This window comes from Podarcis vaucheri (genome assembly GCF_965113315.1).
Source record: "Podarcis vaucheri genome assembly, chromosome: 1".
NCBI classification, from domain to species: domain Eukaryota; kingdom Metazoa; phylum Chordata; class Lepidosauria; order Squamata; family Lacertidae; genus Podarcis; species Podarcis vaucheri.
The window spans coordinates 58,541,099-58,557,089 of NC_138759.1; the positions used below are offsets into that span (position 1 = coordinate 58,541,099).

Genomic DNA, 15,991 nt, shown 5'->3' on the forward strand with positions numbered 1-15,991 from the left:
TTTCCCTGCTGGGACTATGTAACATTTCCTAAAAGGATGTTGGATTCAGGGTGTGCCAATACCAACTCCTGCCAGCAAGTTCTGAACTAGAATAGATTTTTTTACTTAAGAGTTACACCTACATATTCAAGCGTTATTTTTGGACATAACTCAGAGGTCAATGTTCTTTCTTTGGTCCAAAAGAACACCGGTTATTCCTTCAGCTCATCATTATGAGGCAGAGACATGGCTATCCACAACTTCTGGCAATCTGAATTTGCTACACGTCTCCAATATCTGCATGCTGGACATAATTATTAGACTAGATCTGCAGGGTTGGAAAGGACCGTGAGCATCATCTAATGCAGTGGTACCTCAGAAGTCCATTCAACTTCCAAAACGTTCAGAAACCAAGGCGCAGCTTCCGATTGGCTTCCGGATTTGCGGCGTTCGGGAGCCAAAACGTTCAACTCGCAAGGTGTTCGGGATCCAAGGTACGACTGTACAACCCTCTGTAATGCAGGAATATGCAGCTAGCCTGTTTGGGGATTGGACCAGTGACCTTGGTGTTATGAGCACCACACTCTAACCAACCCAGCTAACCGGCAACTGCAACGTAACCCCATGGGATTTAAAGGCTATTGTTTTGACTTCTATACAAATGCCTTGATATTTCATGCGATTTACACTTTCCATCTGATTCTGCCCAATGCATGCTTCTAAAAAGCCCTTGCTACAGCTTTGCATTTGCCCACTTCCTACTTTGCAATGGCGACATTGTATCGAGCTATATAGCAAGGGCTCCCACCTAAGCAGCAAGTTTGAAAGGCTATTATTTATTTTGATGGCTTGCTGAAGTCAGGAAAATAATACCCTCTTGTAAATGCTGTTGCAGAAAAGAGTCAATTTTCATTTTAGTTAGCGACGATCAGGATCTATTCCTAGATTTGCTGAATAAAGATTTAATCATTAATTCCACAGGGGAAGCAGAGACATTGGAGTAAAAGCAGGCAGACTTAGATAGATCTTGTCTGCATTGTGGATTCTTCCTTCCTCCCCTAATCCAAGGTGTCTTGTCTCAATATCATTGGACCGTCACTAAACACCTCACTGTGTTCTTCACAATGCAGAAGCTCAGCACCTTCAACCCTAGTCTGGAAAGGTGGGAGTACAGTGGTACCTTGGGTTATGTACTTAATTTGTTCCGGAGGTCCGTACTTAACCTGAAATTGTTCTTAACCTGAAGCACCACTTTAGCTAATGGAGCCTCCTGCTGCTGCTGCGCCGCTGGAGCACAATTTCTGTTCTCAGCCTGAAGCAAAGTTCTTAACCTGAAGCAATATTTCTGGGTTAGAGGAGTCTGTAACCTGAAGCGTATGTAACCCGAGGTACCACTGTATATAATTTATTTTTTGTTTTTGGAACACTTGGTCTTAGTCTCAAGCAGAAAAAAAGCACAGCAGGAAAGTCAAAGCAGATTGTGGATGTTGGGAGGGAAACCTAATAAAACCAGTCCCATAAATTTAGGCCAAGCAAAGGTTTCTAGGAAACAAGATCCGAGTTGGTGGAGACGAGACAAGGCGAGCCACACCATGCATAAAAAGCAAATCCTCAGAGCTGATCTCCACCCCTTCTGCCATTCCAAGCATATCTATATGAAAGTGTTTTGTGAGCAATCGGGAAACGGTGCGACCCTGGAGAAATAATTAAGAAATGAGCTCTACTGGCTGGTGGCATCTGTCCCGAAAGGGAACAAAGTGTCTTTTGTGAAGTCTTCTCTGCAGGAAAAAAAAAAAAGCCTCCTAGAGTTTGAACAACATCCACAGCCTCCCCTGGAATTAAACCCAAAGCAAAGCTTTATTGTTCCCTTTCACTTTGACTGCCGCATGTGGGGGTGAAAAATCCCAAGAGGTTTTAAAATATTACTGATAGGCTAGGCTTGGCTGCTTTTCTCCCAGGACATGAATCAACTTTATTGAGAAAAACAAAAAGCCATTAGTGTTATTGAGGCACAGACAGTGTCGGTGAATATACGCAGGGGTGAAAGGGTAAACAAATACTTTCAGCAGCATGAAGATACGCTTCTGCTGTTTTAAAAATGGATAGAAAAGGGATATTTTGAAGAATTGCCCAGAAAGTAGTGTAGCAAAAATTTCAGGCATGAACAAAATCTTAAGAGGTAAAAGATATGAGGCATGCCACTTAAATGTCCTGAATCTCAGGTTTCAAGGGAGGGATGGACTCTGGTCCCAATTCTTGCATTATTTTGGGATCCTTCGCACATGACAGTTTCCCTTAGTAGATTAGATCCTGTCAGTCAGATTCTCAAGTGCCCTAAGCAACGAACAAGCTTCACTGCTTTCAAGACTGCATCTAGATCAAGGGAATTAATAGTGCCACTGTATTCTGCTCTGGTCAGACCTCACCTGGAGTACTGTGTCCAGTTCTGGGCACCACAATTCAAGAAGGACACTGACAAACTGGAACGTGTCCAGAGGAGGGCAACCAAAATGGTCAAAGGCCTGGAACGATGCCTTATGAGGAACGGCTAAGGGAGCTGGGCATGTTTAGCCTGGAGAAGAGGAGGTTAAGGGGTGATATGATAGCCATGTTCAAATATATAAAAGGATGTCATATAGAGGAGGGAGAAAGGTTGTTTTCTGCTGCTCCAGAGAAGCGGACACGGAGCAATGGATCCAAACTACAAGAAAGAAGATTCCACCTAAACATTAGGAAGAACTTCCTGGCAGTAAGAGCTGTTTGACAGTGGAATTTGCTGCCAAGGAATGTGGTGGAGTCTCCTTCTTTGGAGATCTTTAAGCAGAGCAGAGGCTTGACAACCATATGTCAGGTGTGCTCTGATGGTGTTTCCTGCTTGGCAGGGGGTTGGACTCGATGGCCCTTGTGGTCTATTCCAACTCTATGATTCTATGAAGACAAGAGACTGGAGGAGAGGTTTTAAAAAAATAAAGTCTGCCACAGGTAAGCCGTGCTTACAAGTCATAGCAGAAGGCAACTCCATTGCATAAAAGAATGCAAATATTATTACTACTATTAATATTATCCATGGAGTTTTCTTGGCAGAGATAATATGAGGGCACAAGGAGAAGGGGACGACAGAGGACGAGATGGTTGGATAGTGTTCTCAAAGCTACCAACATGAGTTTGACCAAACTGTGGGAGGCAGTGGAAGACAGGAGTGCCTGGCGTTCTCTGGTCCATGGGGTCACGAAGAGTCGGACACGACTAAACGACAACAACTATTAATATTACTACTTATTAATAAACACACTCAACATGTCTCAACCACAAGTAGATAAAAATGGAGTACTTTTTCCTAACAGATCTGAAAAGGTTGCCCCTAGACTATCACTGCATCAGCTCTAATTGGTTAGACATTTTGAAATATAAAAGTAGATTCCTTATGGGACAAGTTAGAAACAAGTATAATCCAATTGATTTCAATGGTAAGTAAGTTCAATTAACTCAATTTCAATCCAATTCATCACCTTCTTGGTTTGATCCCATAATGCTCTCTGACCATGAAAAACATTGGTTCTATTGCTCTACAACAGCAAACATAATAAAAGACCTTTACAACTTTGGGGATTTTCTCATCTCTTTGGTTGCCTGTGAACTGGTCAGTCCTCCTGTTTCTCAGCTGATGTGACCCAAAAAATATCTCTGAGATATTTCCCTAACATTATGGAAGCATCAAACACATTACTTTGACTTTTTAAAGACTTGTTTTCCTGGCCACAGGACAGATCACAACATGTTCTTGTCTCAATTTATCCTAATGATCTTGTGGATTAGATTAGGCAGAGAGATAATGACTTGCTCAAGGCAACCCACAGAAAGCTTCTTGGCTCAGAGATATGAATTCTGACCTCCTACTACTCAAACCATATCTCTAACACTTACCAGGTCCGCACCATACATTGCTTGCCTGTATTATAAAGTTGTAGCTGCTAGATAAAAAAAATACCTGCACCATGTCCTCAGAAGCTCAACAACCTTTGCTGATTCAACAGGGTCCATTGGCAGGCGAAGGATCGTCATCGTTGTATCGCCTATTCCTTTGGGGAGGACTTGGTGAAGGGAGAGAGTCAGCCCTAAATGGGGGGGGGGAGGAGAATAAACAGAAAAGTTTTCAGACTTGCCTTTAAGCCTATGAATTACAGGAGGAAAAGGGATTATTACTGCATGTGATGTCAAGGCCTATGGTGTCCACACATTCACACCAGAAGTATGAATACCTAGCTCATAGAGTTAGGTTGATGGAAGGTACATTCAAAATGACATCAAGAACTTTCCATCAAAGGCAAGGTGATGGCCATTAAATGGCTAAGCAATGCTTAGCTCCAAGCACACGCATGCACCATATTCCAACCCAACAAAGATGGTGCTTTCAGTAGTTGCATTCACTATTCTTCTGCAACTTCCACAGCCTCAATGAGGGAGGAATACGGCTGCTTACTGCTATTGCTAGAAAGAAAACATCTCTTGGCTTAAATACTACTAGCCTCCCAAGTTAGACCAAGAGCTGGCAGCTGTTCTGCAGTGATTAAAGGATTCACTCATCTTCTAGTGCCTTGCCTTGGCTGTGCATTACACAAAGTTTTTTTTATGCTATTATCACATAGCTCAGTCCCACTAGTTTTAAGGATTCCATCAAGTTAAAGGATTCTTTAAAATCCTCAATTCATTTTTAATCTTAAGCCATTGATCTCGCTCTGTTTATTTCTTAACACTTCTTCCTAAACAAGGTGAATCTTTATGAAACACCTTGGCAAGGTTCAGTTGAAACAGAAAATGATGGTTAAAGGCATTCCACGTCAGGCTATTCATTCATTTACGCCTAGGCTGGAGACCCCAGAAAGCCACTGCCAATCAGAATACACAGTACTGATCTCTCCCACCACTTGCTACTAAATCCTTTAAAGTGGAGATGGCAGAAACTGAACCTGGGGCTTTCCGTATGCAAAGCACACCTTCTAACCTTCAGTTAACCACAGTTTGCCAAGATATTCATACTCATGGGACAATGGTTTGCTTAAGGTTTCAAAGCAAAACAGGAGCAGTCTTTGACTGCAAATCCTGGCCTTTTCTGCACGACTATAGTTTATGCAAACCACAGTTTCCTGAGTTCAGACACCACAGGAAAGCCACGATGCCACCATAGTCTCTTAGCATGACATGACATGGTCATGCATGAGCATGACATGAACCTTGGATCACCTCCTTTTTTAAAAATAATACTTTATTTAGAATTCAACAATAACAAAGGAAAAACCCACAGTAATTGCTACATCAATTCATTAAAATTAACCAATTTTAACAATATATAAATAGTAATAGAAAAATTACACAACATAACTTTTAACTTACTGAAGTTTTCATATTACACTTTTATGTCTTTATCTCTTTCTTAACAAATCAAAGAGAACGACCAAGAAAGGAGGCACAAAAAAGAAGAAGAAAAAGAGGGGGAGGAGAGAATAAAGAAAAAAGGGGGGAAAGGGGGGAAAGAAAAAAAGGAAAATAAAACAAACCAAACACATTTGACTTCCGATTAGACTGTGTTATTATTTCTATTTTTTCACACACAGTTCCAAATTATTGGATTGCTTTCTTTGTTTTCGTCAGATATAAAAAAAAAAAACATTATATTTGTTGTTTTACAAGGATCATTCTATTTCTGCCAGGAGATATTTGTTATTGTAATGTTTTTCCAGATACTCTTTAAAGATTTTCCATTCTTTCTGTACTTTCTGTTTTGGATAACCTCTAATTCTCCCTGTCATCATGGCCATCTGTAAATTTTCTATCATTTGGACCTGTCACTCATTTATCGTAGGTGTTTTGTCACTTTCCCAGTTTCTTGCAATTAAGATCCTGGCTGCTACTTTTGTGTACATAAAATGTGGTCTAATTTCTTTTTTTTGATTTCTGGTGACATTATACCCAGGAGGAAGGTTTCAAACCTTGGATCTTCTACAGGCAAGGCATGTGCTCTATAGAGCTACACTCCCTTTACACCAACAGAAAAATTGGTATCAGGCATTCCCTCTTCCCAGGGAACCCACACCTGTTCTCCAAAGTATCCTAACTGTTGGAGTGATATAGTATACAGAACAAGTATATCGGTCTGAAGTATAAATAGGATGTAAAATTAGATAACCATTTTGGGGGCTTCATGCAATCTATGAACCTGTTTTCCCCCACTGTGAAAGTGTGTTGGGCAGACTAACAGTGTGTTATACCTTGAGCACAAACTAGTGTCTTGGTTCAATGAATTGTGTTTGCGGGTGGGAAGGAAGGAACACAGCTCACCCAAGTAGGCCAGGATTTGCAGCTGGAACAGCCAATTAACACATCTGGTTTTTTCAGGTTAGCCTTAAGGAGAGAGGGGGGGGGACAAAGTTTGTGCAGACTGAGAAAGAGCCTCTCACAGTAATTAAGTAAATTGGGGTTGAATAAACTAATACGCAGAATCAATGAAGATAATGAGAAGATGAGATGGGAGTTAACAGAGCAGGCAATAAAAGTGAAGCAGATGTGGAAAGGAGGCAGTATCTAAGCATGTTGTAGAAATAAGCAAGAGGAAAATGAGGAGCACCTTTCCCACCCAACGCAAGGAATCTGGTTAAATCTATACACATTTGTGAATACAAAATCTGCCTTTCTCATGAGACATCTGCTTGTGGCATGACCTGCTGTGCTCCAGCTGTGAACAGCTTTCAACAGATATGCATCCACATCTACCAACACTCAGGGAAAGGAGGGCAGCGACCAATTGCAGCAGACAGGTATAACAAAGCAAAAAGCAAAGCAAAACGAGAAAATTAGAACAAGTTAGGGAGCATTTGTATTCCCAGCATGAACACTGGCCATCTCATGGTCCCTAAAGCATTGGGCAACCACTTTGTGTAAACCTGTAAACAGAAGTTACTCAACTTATGGGGCAGACCAGACTCTTGCTCTCATTTGCCTCTTGCTCAGCAGAATAGCAAAAGCTAAGTCTCAGGCACCGTGGTTCCTTATGGAAACTGAAGTATCACATGAGTGCACCCGCAGCAACAGGATAGGTGTGTGATGGGAGAGGAAGGCAGCGACTTGGAGGTTCAGTGGGACTGCAGACTGCCCCTTGAGCAACAAGGCCCAAACCAAAATAATTCCCTTTGAGAAACCACAGCCTTCATTCCCCCTTCTATTCCTCTCACTTTTGATACAGCATGATTTTATTGCTATTTTCTGGCCGTCAAGTTTATGTAGCTTTTTGTTGTTGTCACTGTCACTGCTTGTACACCTGCATGTAACCATAAAGGTTCGGGGGGGAATCAACAGGCAAAAGAGAGGTGGCAGGAGGGGTGCAAGTGGCACGTCCAATCTGTCGCAATCCATTTCTGCAGAGCGGCAGCAGAACGCTTGCTAATGCAGTGAAGATCCCGGGAAGTCTTGAGCGTTTTGTGACACATGGCGAGATGCTCCCCAGTGTATTCATCTTCCACACAGTCTATTTTACTGCCTATCCATCATCTGGAACAGGCAAAAATGAAAAAGAAAAACCCAACCCAACCAACCAACCAACCCCCCTTCAAGGTGTCTTGAGAATAAGTTTATGTAAGATATCATTCAAGCACATATAGCTGTAAAGCCACTGCTAGGAGAGAAATGCTGGTGGGGGCAGAAACACAGGTGGGATATTGGAAAATATTTAACAGCCAAAGGGGAGGACGTGGCATCAGAAAGCAGAAGCAGGAGACAAATTCAGGAGCTAAAAATCAATGAACTGCTTTAAGGGCACTTACAGATTTGATAAAGATTGTAGTATGTAGAGACTGAGGGCATTTCATGAAAATGTAGCCCCATCAACAGCCTCATATATACTCCCTCGACATTCCAGTTGTGATCTTAATGGTGGATCATGCTAACTCAGAAAAGAAGAGATGCAAAGCTGCTCAGAGCCCAGCCTTCCACTCCAGCCTCACAACTGGAAATGGAGTCGCAATGGCAATTCCTCTGGCCTGGCAGAAAGACTGTGCTGCAATGCACAAGGAACATATGGCCCAATAAGTTCATTTTAACAGAAAGGAAAGGATCACACAGACTTGAAGCCCCACTGAAATACAAGTGTAAGTGGGAACTCCAGGTGCATACCAGAGTTCCCATACCCATCACAGGGAAAGATGATAAGTAACTCTTGAGATATTTCATCATCTGACAACTTGAACCTTATGCTATTCATTGAGTGACACCAACAGGAACGACATGAATCACCATGTCCTTCTTAGAGGTGCATCTCAATAAGGATTATGAAGGACTGGTGTACACTCAGCACCCACAGTCTCCGTGTACTAATGTCTACAGTCTATACCTTGTTTTCATAGAGTCATAAGTGTTGGAAGGGAACTCAAGGGCCATTTGGCCCAACTCCCTGCAATGCATGAATCTTTTGCCACTGCAACGTAGGAATCTTTTGCCCAACGTGGGGTAGAGTGTCATGCTCTACCGCCTGAGCTATCCACAGGGCACCTATGTTACACCTATTTCTACCCTTTCTCAACATTGGGAGTCCTTCCTCATTCCCCCCTTCTCCATCCCAGCACTGGTAGTTTGCAGGTACCCACTTTGAAAATATCCCTTTAAGGTGGAAATGCTGAGGAAACATAGAGAGCTATTGTCCGGACTCAACCTACATTTTATTCCAACTGCTCCCAATACATTAATTGATCTGGATGTAATGGCCTTCCCTTGGAGACAGCTGGCATTTAGTTTTAGTCATATTGGTCTTCTATAAATGATTTTAATGGTGTTGTTGGGAAAGGGACTTGAAGGCACTGAGATGCGGGAAAGGGATGTGCACCTGGTCAAAGTGCTCAGACCCTAAATGAAGCAAATGATGTCATATGCTGAGTGGCCATTTATGGTCACGCAACCAAATATACTGGAAATGGGATGATGGAGTCAATGACCTCATCCTGTTCTTTGCTTACACAGCCAGAGGTGGTGAGGGCAACATGAATAACTCCATCAATTTACTTTCCTATATTTTTTCATGGAAGCAAAATCATTTCCCTTGGTTGTTGGACTAAAGAGGATTCCAGAATAGGATAGGGAGGAGCAGAAGGAATAGCCTTCCTGTTCTAGAAAAGGAAAACAGTTCAAGGCACAGGAGGAAATCTCTCACTTCTTACTATGAGATGCTTCATACACTAGAGTTTTTCTATACAGATTGGCACTTCTGTGTAGAAAATGGCTGCTGTGTCAGTCGGGGTTTTCCCTTCACACCTGTATATGGCAAAACGGCACATATCTATACTGCGTTCTTCTCACGACAGTAGAGCTTTGCCACAAAGAAGCACATGAGTTGGAGAGGAAGAGAAGGGGGGGAACTTGCAGCCCTTGAACTGTTTAGTTGAGTGGGGACAGGGGTGGTCTGAAGAATGGGTGGGTGGATGGTGGTGGCACCTAATCCCTAAAATCACCAGCACCAGCCTCCTTCAGGCAACCAAAGCTCCCACCAATGCTGCCTCAGAAGTCTGTCTTATTTTGGAAAGAATTCAGCTGCTGTGGCTGAAAAGGGAGGTGGGAGAACCCACCCACCCCACTTGGAGAAGCAAGGATGGACACTCTGGGTTTCCCACTGGTATTGAAGAAGATTCCTGGCACAAGATGTGTGAATGGGGAGTAGGAAGAGTTCTGAAAGTGGGAAAGAGCAACTAGGAAGGGCACAGGGAGGAAACCTAAAAGGGACTTTTGTGCTCTCTAATGGCGTGCTATGCTGGAAGGTAATGATCCATGTCTAAAATGAATGGTGCTGGGGCTGAAGCCCAAACAACTGTCACACCATGAGCTTGCATGTTTCTAAATTTGCATGTGGGCATGGATAACTTGCAATTGCTCAGTAGTCAAGATAATGTGCTCCTTGCATACTCAGAGGTACTTTCTCTCACACATTCAAGGGCCCAGCCCTGGTAACTGAAGACAGATCCCTAAGAGCCCTGGTGCAATGAAGCACCATTCTTTTTGGGTGGTGGAGTTCCTTATTTCATTTTTTGGTACCAAAGGTAGTGTGTATACACGCCCAATCCATTGCAGGTAACTTGCATCTTGAGTGAGGGTTTGGTTGAGAGGGGGCACACATATACATACAAAAATGCATAAAGCCAGGATCTCCTGGAAAAGGATGCTGTTTGCCTGGCTTTGGGAAAGAGCCATGAGGGCTCTGGCAGTGTCCTAGAGCCCTCACGCCTCCTTACCAAAGTCTTATAAGCGCTTGCTCAGCTTCGGGAAGGTGGGGTGGGGAGCTCTAGGACCCTGTCAGAGACTTGCCTCACTTACCTGGCTCTGGGCTGGGTGTGTTAGGGCTCTGGGATGCTGACTGGGGCAGATAAGCTCACAATCATCACACAGAGAGAGATTCGCTTTAAAGGGGTAGCCAGTGAGAAAATGGGGCTGCAGCAAAATGTCCCACACAATCTTCAGACATGAGCATTCTGCTATTGTCATCAACAGAGTGGAGTGGACACGCCAAAGAAACGTTTGGAGGCTACAGAACCAGGAACCCAAGATGTGCATGGAGGGGAAAGTGGCTGAGTTTTACATATTGATTGACAAAAGAAAGCACCAGGCAAACATCTCCCCCCCCACACCCCTCTTGTGGCTGTGACCTGTGGGTGTGACAGTGTATCTGAACCTCTCTATGCATATCCATGCAGAAAATTAGACATGTGTGAAGCAGCTTCCAGATTCTTTGTTTCAAAAAACACAAGCTTGAAATGTAGATGGGGAGGCACGTTCACAGCAGCCCTGTTGGAGGCAGCAAAAAACGCAGCTGTTCCAAAAGCAGCTCATAGACTCTGCCGTGCGTGGCGCATTCTCACCTCAAAAGCTCTCAGAACAATTTCTGTACATTATATGCAATGATGTTTCTTTGGAACGGCAGCGCGTGTGCCACTCATTAGCATGTCACCAAGAGCAACATCTGCAGTGATGAGCCAGAATTATTATTAGTGCTCCTTCCACCCAGCCCCTCTTTTATCACTCCCCCTTTGCCTCCAAAACTTATTTACCAGAAAACTGACACTCTCGCTGAGGAGATCAGATTCTGGGAATCAGGGAATATGACAGTATTAGTAGAGAAGCTTCCCAAAACCCTCTGATGCTCTTTATTAATTTAGAATCCCATGAATATCAATGAAAAATTGAAGAAAAGAGGCATAAGACGCTTGTCTCTTGTGAGGGGTGAATGATGTGGCAGGTTTCAGTCATTTTGCATGTCATATTATTTTATTTTTTTGCTCTATGCACTGTGATGCTAACATAGACAAGCATATTTCAGGGGAATAAAATGATTTCTAGGTTGTGATTTCTGTATGGTCAAAACTCCAGATTGGGCCAGTACATTTAGTTCTTGGGTAGCCTTGCAAAATAAGGAGATGACACAGTTGCTTCCTGTTTCCTGTATGTAGTACTTTTACTGCTGACCCACCTTCTCCTCGTTGACCACCCACAGAACTATAATGTCCCCAGAGCCCGCAATTGTCAGCAGCACACATGTCCAGAACTAACTTTGCTGCTCTGCAGAACAAAGAAGTGTTGGCGTTTTATTCCATACCACAGTGCTGTTAACAGCCTATGAAACAGAGATATACATGCAGCTGATTAAGACCTGTCTCCTTTGGATCGAACCAAGTGGCTGTCTAGCACTTCTAAGGCCTGCTTCAGATGTAATGGGGAAACCCTATATTCCTGCTAGATGGATGAACATCCCTGACCCCTCCCATACCTGCTGCTCCTGGTGTGCAAAAGATAAGAGGAGGTTAAAGCAAAACAGATACTTCCAAAGTAAACCATATGTTCACATACACATGTAAACAGTCCTGTTCACATTCAAAAGTGGCTTGTTTAATTGATAGCTCATTAAAGGAAGCCAACGTTTGAAGCCACAGTTTGATCTTGGCTTCAGTTTAATCAAATTACAGTTCCCAGTGTCTGGACAGGTCAAGGAACTGTGGTTTGTTTTGAAAGTGGAAGCAGATGCATCCAAGTCTCTCTTCTGATATACCAAGACGAAGACAGCAGGGTGGAGCACCTGAACCCATGACCTCATTCACATGGCAGGAAGCCATTGATTTGAGCCAGTGTGGTGTAGTGGTTAAGAGCGGTAGTCACGTAATCTGGGGAACCGGGTTCGCGTCTCCGCTCCTCCACATGCAGCTGCTGGGTGACCTTGGGCCAGTCACGCTTCTTTGAAGTCTCTCAGCCCCACTCACCTCACAGAGTGTTTGTTGTGGGGGAGGAAGGGAAAGGAGAATGTTAGCCGCTTTGAGACTCCTTAAAGGGAGTGAAAGGCGGGATATCAAATCCAAACTCTTCTACTCTTCTTCTGATGCATCTGAACTGGGGCTTAGCAACAACCAGTTAGATGCCCCTCAAAAGTTCAAAAGCTGAGCAAAATAGATCGTCCCCTATTCTCTGGTAATCAAAATCTTAAAGTATGGCACTCTGCTCATCCTTTAGCAGCAGCAATGCTCCAGGGAGTGGAAGAGTGAACCTTCAGCTGAATAGCCACCAGTACCCTTCCCAACAACCTATTAACAATCAATCAGTTTGATTGTACGTCTTTTCCAAAGTCAAACAGATGAGCAAATCTCTCACCTTTGTGGAAATTCTCCTGATTAGCTGGTAATGGGATGTGTGGCTTGAATAAAATTAATCTGTCCCTAACAGCAAAAAGCTTGTGCAGCAGAGATGACAAATAGCTGATCTAATTCACCTTCATATGACCAAACTTCCATTTTATTCCATTCAGTCTCCTCCCTTTCATCTCTACGGTAGCTACTCACAAACAATAATGTCAGAGAAAAATGTGCTAAAACAGGAAGGGGGAAAGGACTTTGCAAGTCCTTTTGCTGGAACTTCAGGATTTGCTACTGAGAAGCTAAGGAAAAGAACACAGAAAAGTTTTTCCCACCGAAGTGTCTGCTCAGATAAGACCTTGCAACTGACAGATGAGAATATGCTGTGCGCTTGGTTTATAAATATATCTCACCCCCCCCCTTTCCTACATACTTATATATTACTTCAGTGCTTGGACCAGGCAGAATCTTCTCTTGCTGTCATGCTTCATTCCTCAGAGTGCAGATTAAAGCCAGGAAGCAAGGAAGACACTGGGATTAGCCTGAAGTTCTCCCTTGAAAATCAGGAGACCAGACACAAAGGATTCTTGGGGACATATGAACAAGCAGCTGACGTCTGTCAGCACAGACTGCCGGAACGTGAATAGACATGTTGGGACAGGGCTTGCTTGTCCCTGTATCCAGATATTTGAAACAGCAAGGCAGCAGGTTGGTAAACAGAGGCGAATTCAGAAGCCACAAATATGCTGGTATTCTCAAAGATTCTATTATGCCACCACTTACAAGACATTCAGCAGCAGGCCTTTGTTTTAGTTCCACTGCCAGGGGAACTGCACGGTGAGGTGGCATGACATAGGGTCTTCTCAGTGGGGGCACTCAGGTGTCTCAAATGCCTTCCATTTGAGGATTCACCTGGTGGTCCGTCTTACTTGAGTTTCAAGCTCTAGTTAAAAACTCATCTTTCAAGCCAGGGGTTTGCAGGAGGTTGTGAAGTGGTCAGCCACTATTGTGTACAGTAACACAATTGCTGTATTACTATATTCCCCCCCCCCACTTTTTTGTTTAAAACAAAGACAAAACAACTGCATACAGTCAGAGAATCATCTCTGTGCTCTATTACTATGAATTGTTTTTTTTTTTTTAAGGGTTTAAATTGTAACATTTGATATGTGTTATAACCCACCCTGGGATATGGATGATGGACAGACATATAAATAGAAGCAAACAATAATAATAATAAAATAAAGGGAATTGGGTTCTCTCTGACCTCTTTACTATATTCAACCTTCTTCCTAAGAACTATATAGCACTGGGAAGCAGTTGTAGAATGATTTTTACACATCCTCCTGATCCACAATTGTTCTGCCCCTCAAGCTGGCCTGCTTATCAGTATTTCCAAAGTTTCCTACAACAAGGAAAAGTCTAGTGTTTTGTTTAAACTTTGAAAGACATTTGGCTGTCCACTCTTAGAATACTGGACTAGTCTGATCTTGCTGGTTCCAACCTTTCTGTTCTTATATGCTCTCATGTCCTTTAGCAAGGCAACTTTGCAAATAGTTAACTTGCCAGTCTGCTCTGCCATTTGCCACCTCTTTTCTTTTCAAGTACATTTTTATTAGTTTTTAACATATTAATTAACATTCATACAACAGAACTTCACATCTTATACAGTATTTTTTGGACTTCCATCAACGCCTCTGATGATTTTCTGTTCTTATCACTTATTATGCATTTCTTAATTTCATATTACCTTTAATTGTCTTTAATTAATAATTCTCCTCGTTGTCTTTTTTGCAATATTTCCAATAATTCACCTTACAAAACTTCTTGCAAACCTGCTAGCATAATCTGTCCATCACAATTACTTTTCAAATAGTCCGTAAATTTACTCCAGTCTTCTGAGAATCCCTGATCCCACAGGTTTCAAATCCTTCCTGTTAGTTTATCTAATTCTGCATAGTCCATCAATTTCATTCTCCACTCTATTTGCCACCTCTTTTCTTTCCACCACCTCAATGGCGTCCTGAATTTTCCTCAACTAGAATAAATGCACTTTAATTGCCACGATTTCAGTGGAATTCAGTACAGGTACACCTAAATTTCCAGAATTGCATCAAAGGATTTAAAAAATAGCAGCACATGGTCTACACTAACTCTTTGAGGGGGAGTTGTTGCTGCTAACTGTTGATTCACAGTAAAGGAAAGTTGTCTGCCAAAAAGATACACATGGAAATGTAAGGCATTCTAGGGAGCAAATTATGAATCTCTTTGATTATTCTAATGATCCTATAGAAACAATCAACAAATTTATCCTTTAATATGCCACCAGATGCCTAGCTCACAACTTACAGATGGGCTGGTGAGATGGATTTCTAGCTCTGGAATTTGTTCTCTCTTCATGTTATGAGGCAAACAAAAGTTGAAAATAGGGGGCATTCATGTGGTTTGGGGTGTTTTGTGGGGGGAAGGTGTGTGTGATAGCTGTCAATGTTTCCCTTTTTTAAAGGGAAATTCCCTTATTCTGAATAGGATTCCTCACAAGAAAAGGGAAAAGTTGACAGCTATGGTGGGTGTACGTTTGATTGCATTGCTGGGGATGGAACAGATGGGGTTTTGAAGACATTCTGTATGTACAATTCTCTAATGGAATATGCTCTTCTCTTCCCAACTAATGCCAAGATCAAACTCTATTCTGGTTGTGTTTATCACAGTGAGAGATGAAAAGCTAGAGCTCGCTCACAGAGGTAAATAATCGGAGATCAATCAGCTACTAATGGAGGGACCACATCATTTTGCTCTGAGTGGGAAAGGCATGCTGGTTTGGCAAAAGAACAGTCTTCTTGATCCTTCTTCTAAAAGCTACCCAAGGAGGTAAATCTATTTTTAGCCAGCTCTTGCCAATTTAAATGCAACCTAATGATAAACCCAAGCATGCTGAATATGCAGTTCGACAAAGAGACAGACTGTGAGTTCTCTTTTTACAACAGACAACTAGAAAAAATAAAGATTTTGTATTGAGGAAAAACTGCTGTAAATTTGCTAGGCACTGTTGGAATATTTCATTTGCATAGCCGCCGTAATCCCACACACACAATTTGTGCACAGAAATCTATTTCTGAACAGGGATTCTTCATTTATAGATTCAGACTTATGCACAGTAAAGAGGGTCCAGCACATCGTACACCTAGCAGAGTGTACTCTGGGAATCCTGCATCAGGAAAACACACTGAGCAGAAGACCAGGTCCCTGATAGTACTGCTTTGGTAGACACAGTAACTCCACTCTTTCTCCAGACTTCCCCTGACATCTGCCTGTGCCTTCTAAGAAACCTGGTCTGAATGTTATTATCCCAAAGAAATACACAA

The 15,991-nt window shown here is 42.6% G+C and overlaps 1 protein-coding gene across 1 annotated transcript in view; it reads right to left on the reverse strand.

Annotated features, from left to right (window-relative positions):
• The window catches only part of TRIM44 (tripartite motif containing 44), a 92,955-nt gene that overhangs the window by 4,436 nt on the left and 72,528 nt on the right, over positions 1–15,991 (reverse strand). Inside the window, exon 5 of the mRNA XM_082226785.1 lies at positions 3,968–4,094. Coding sequence (XP_082082911.1) covers positions 4,007–4,094 — 88 coding nt within the window. The 3' untranslated portion in view covers positions 3,968–4,006. The remainder of the gene's footprint in view (positions 1–3,967; positions 4,095–15,991) is intronic.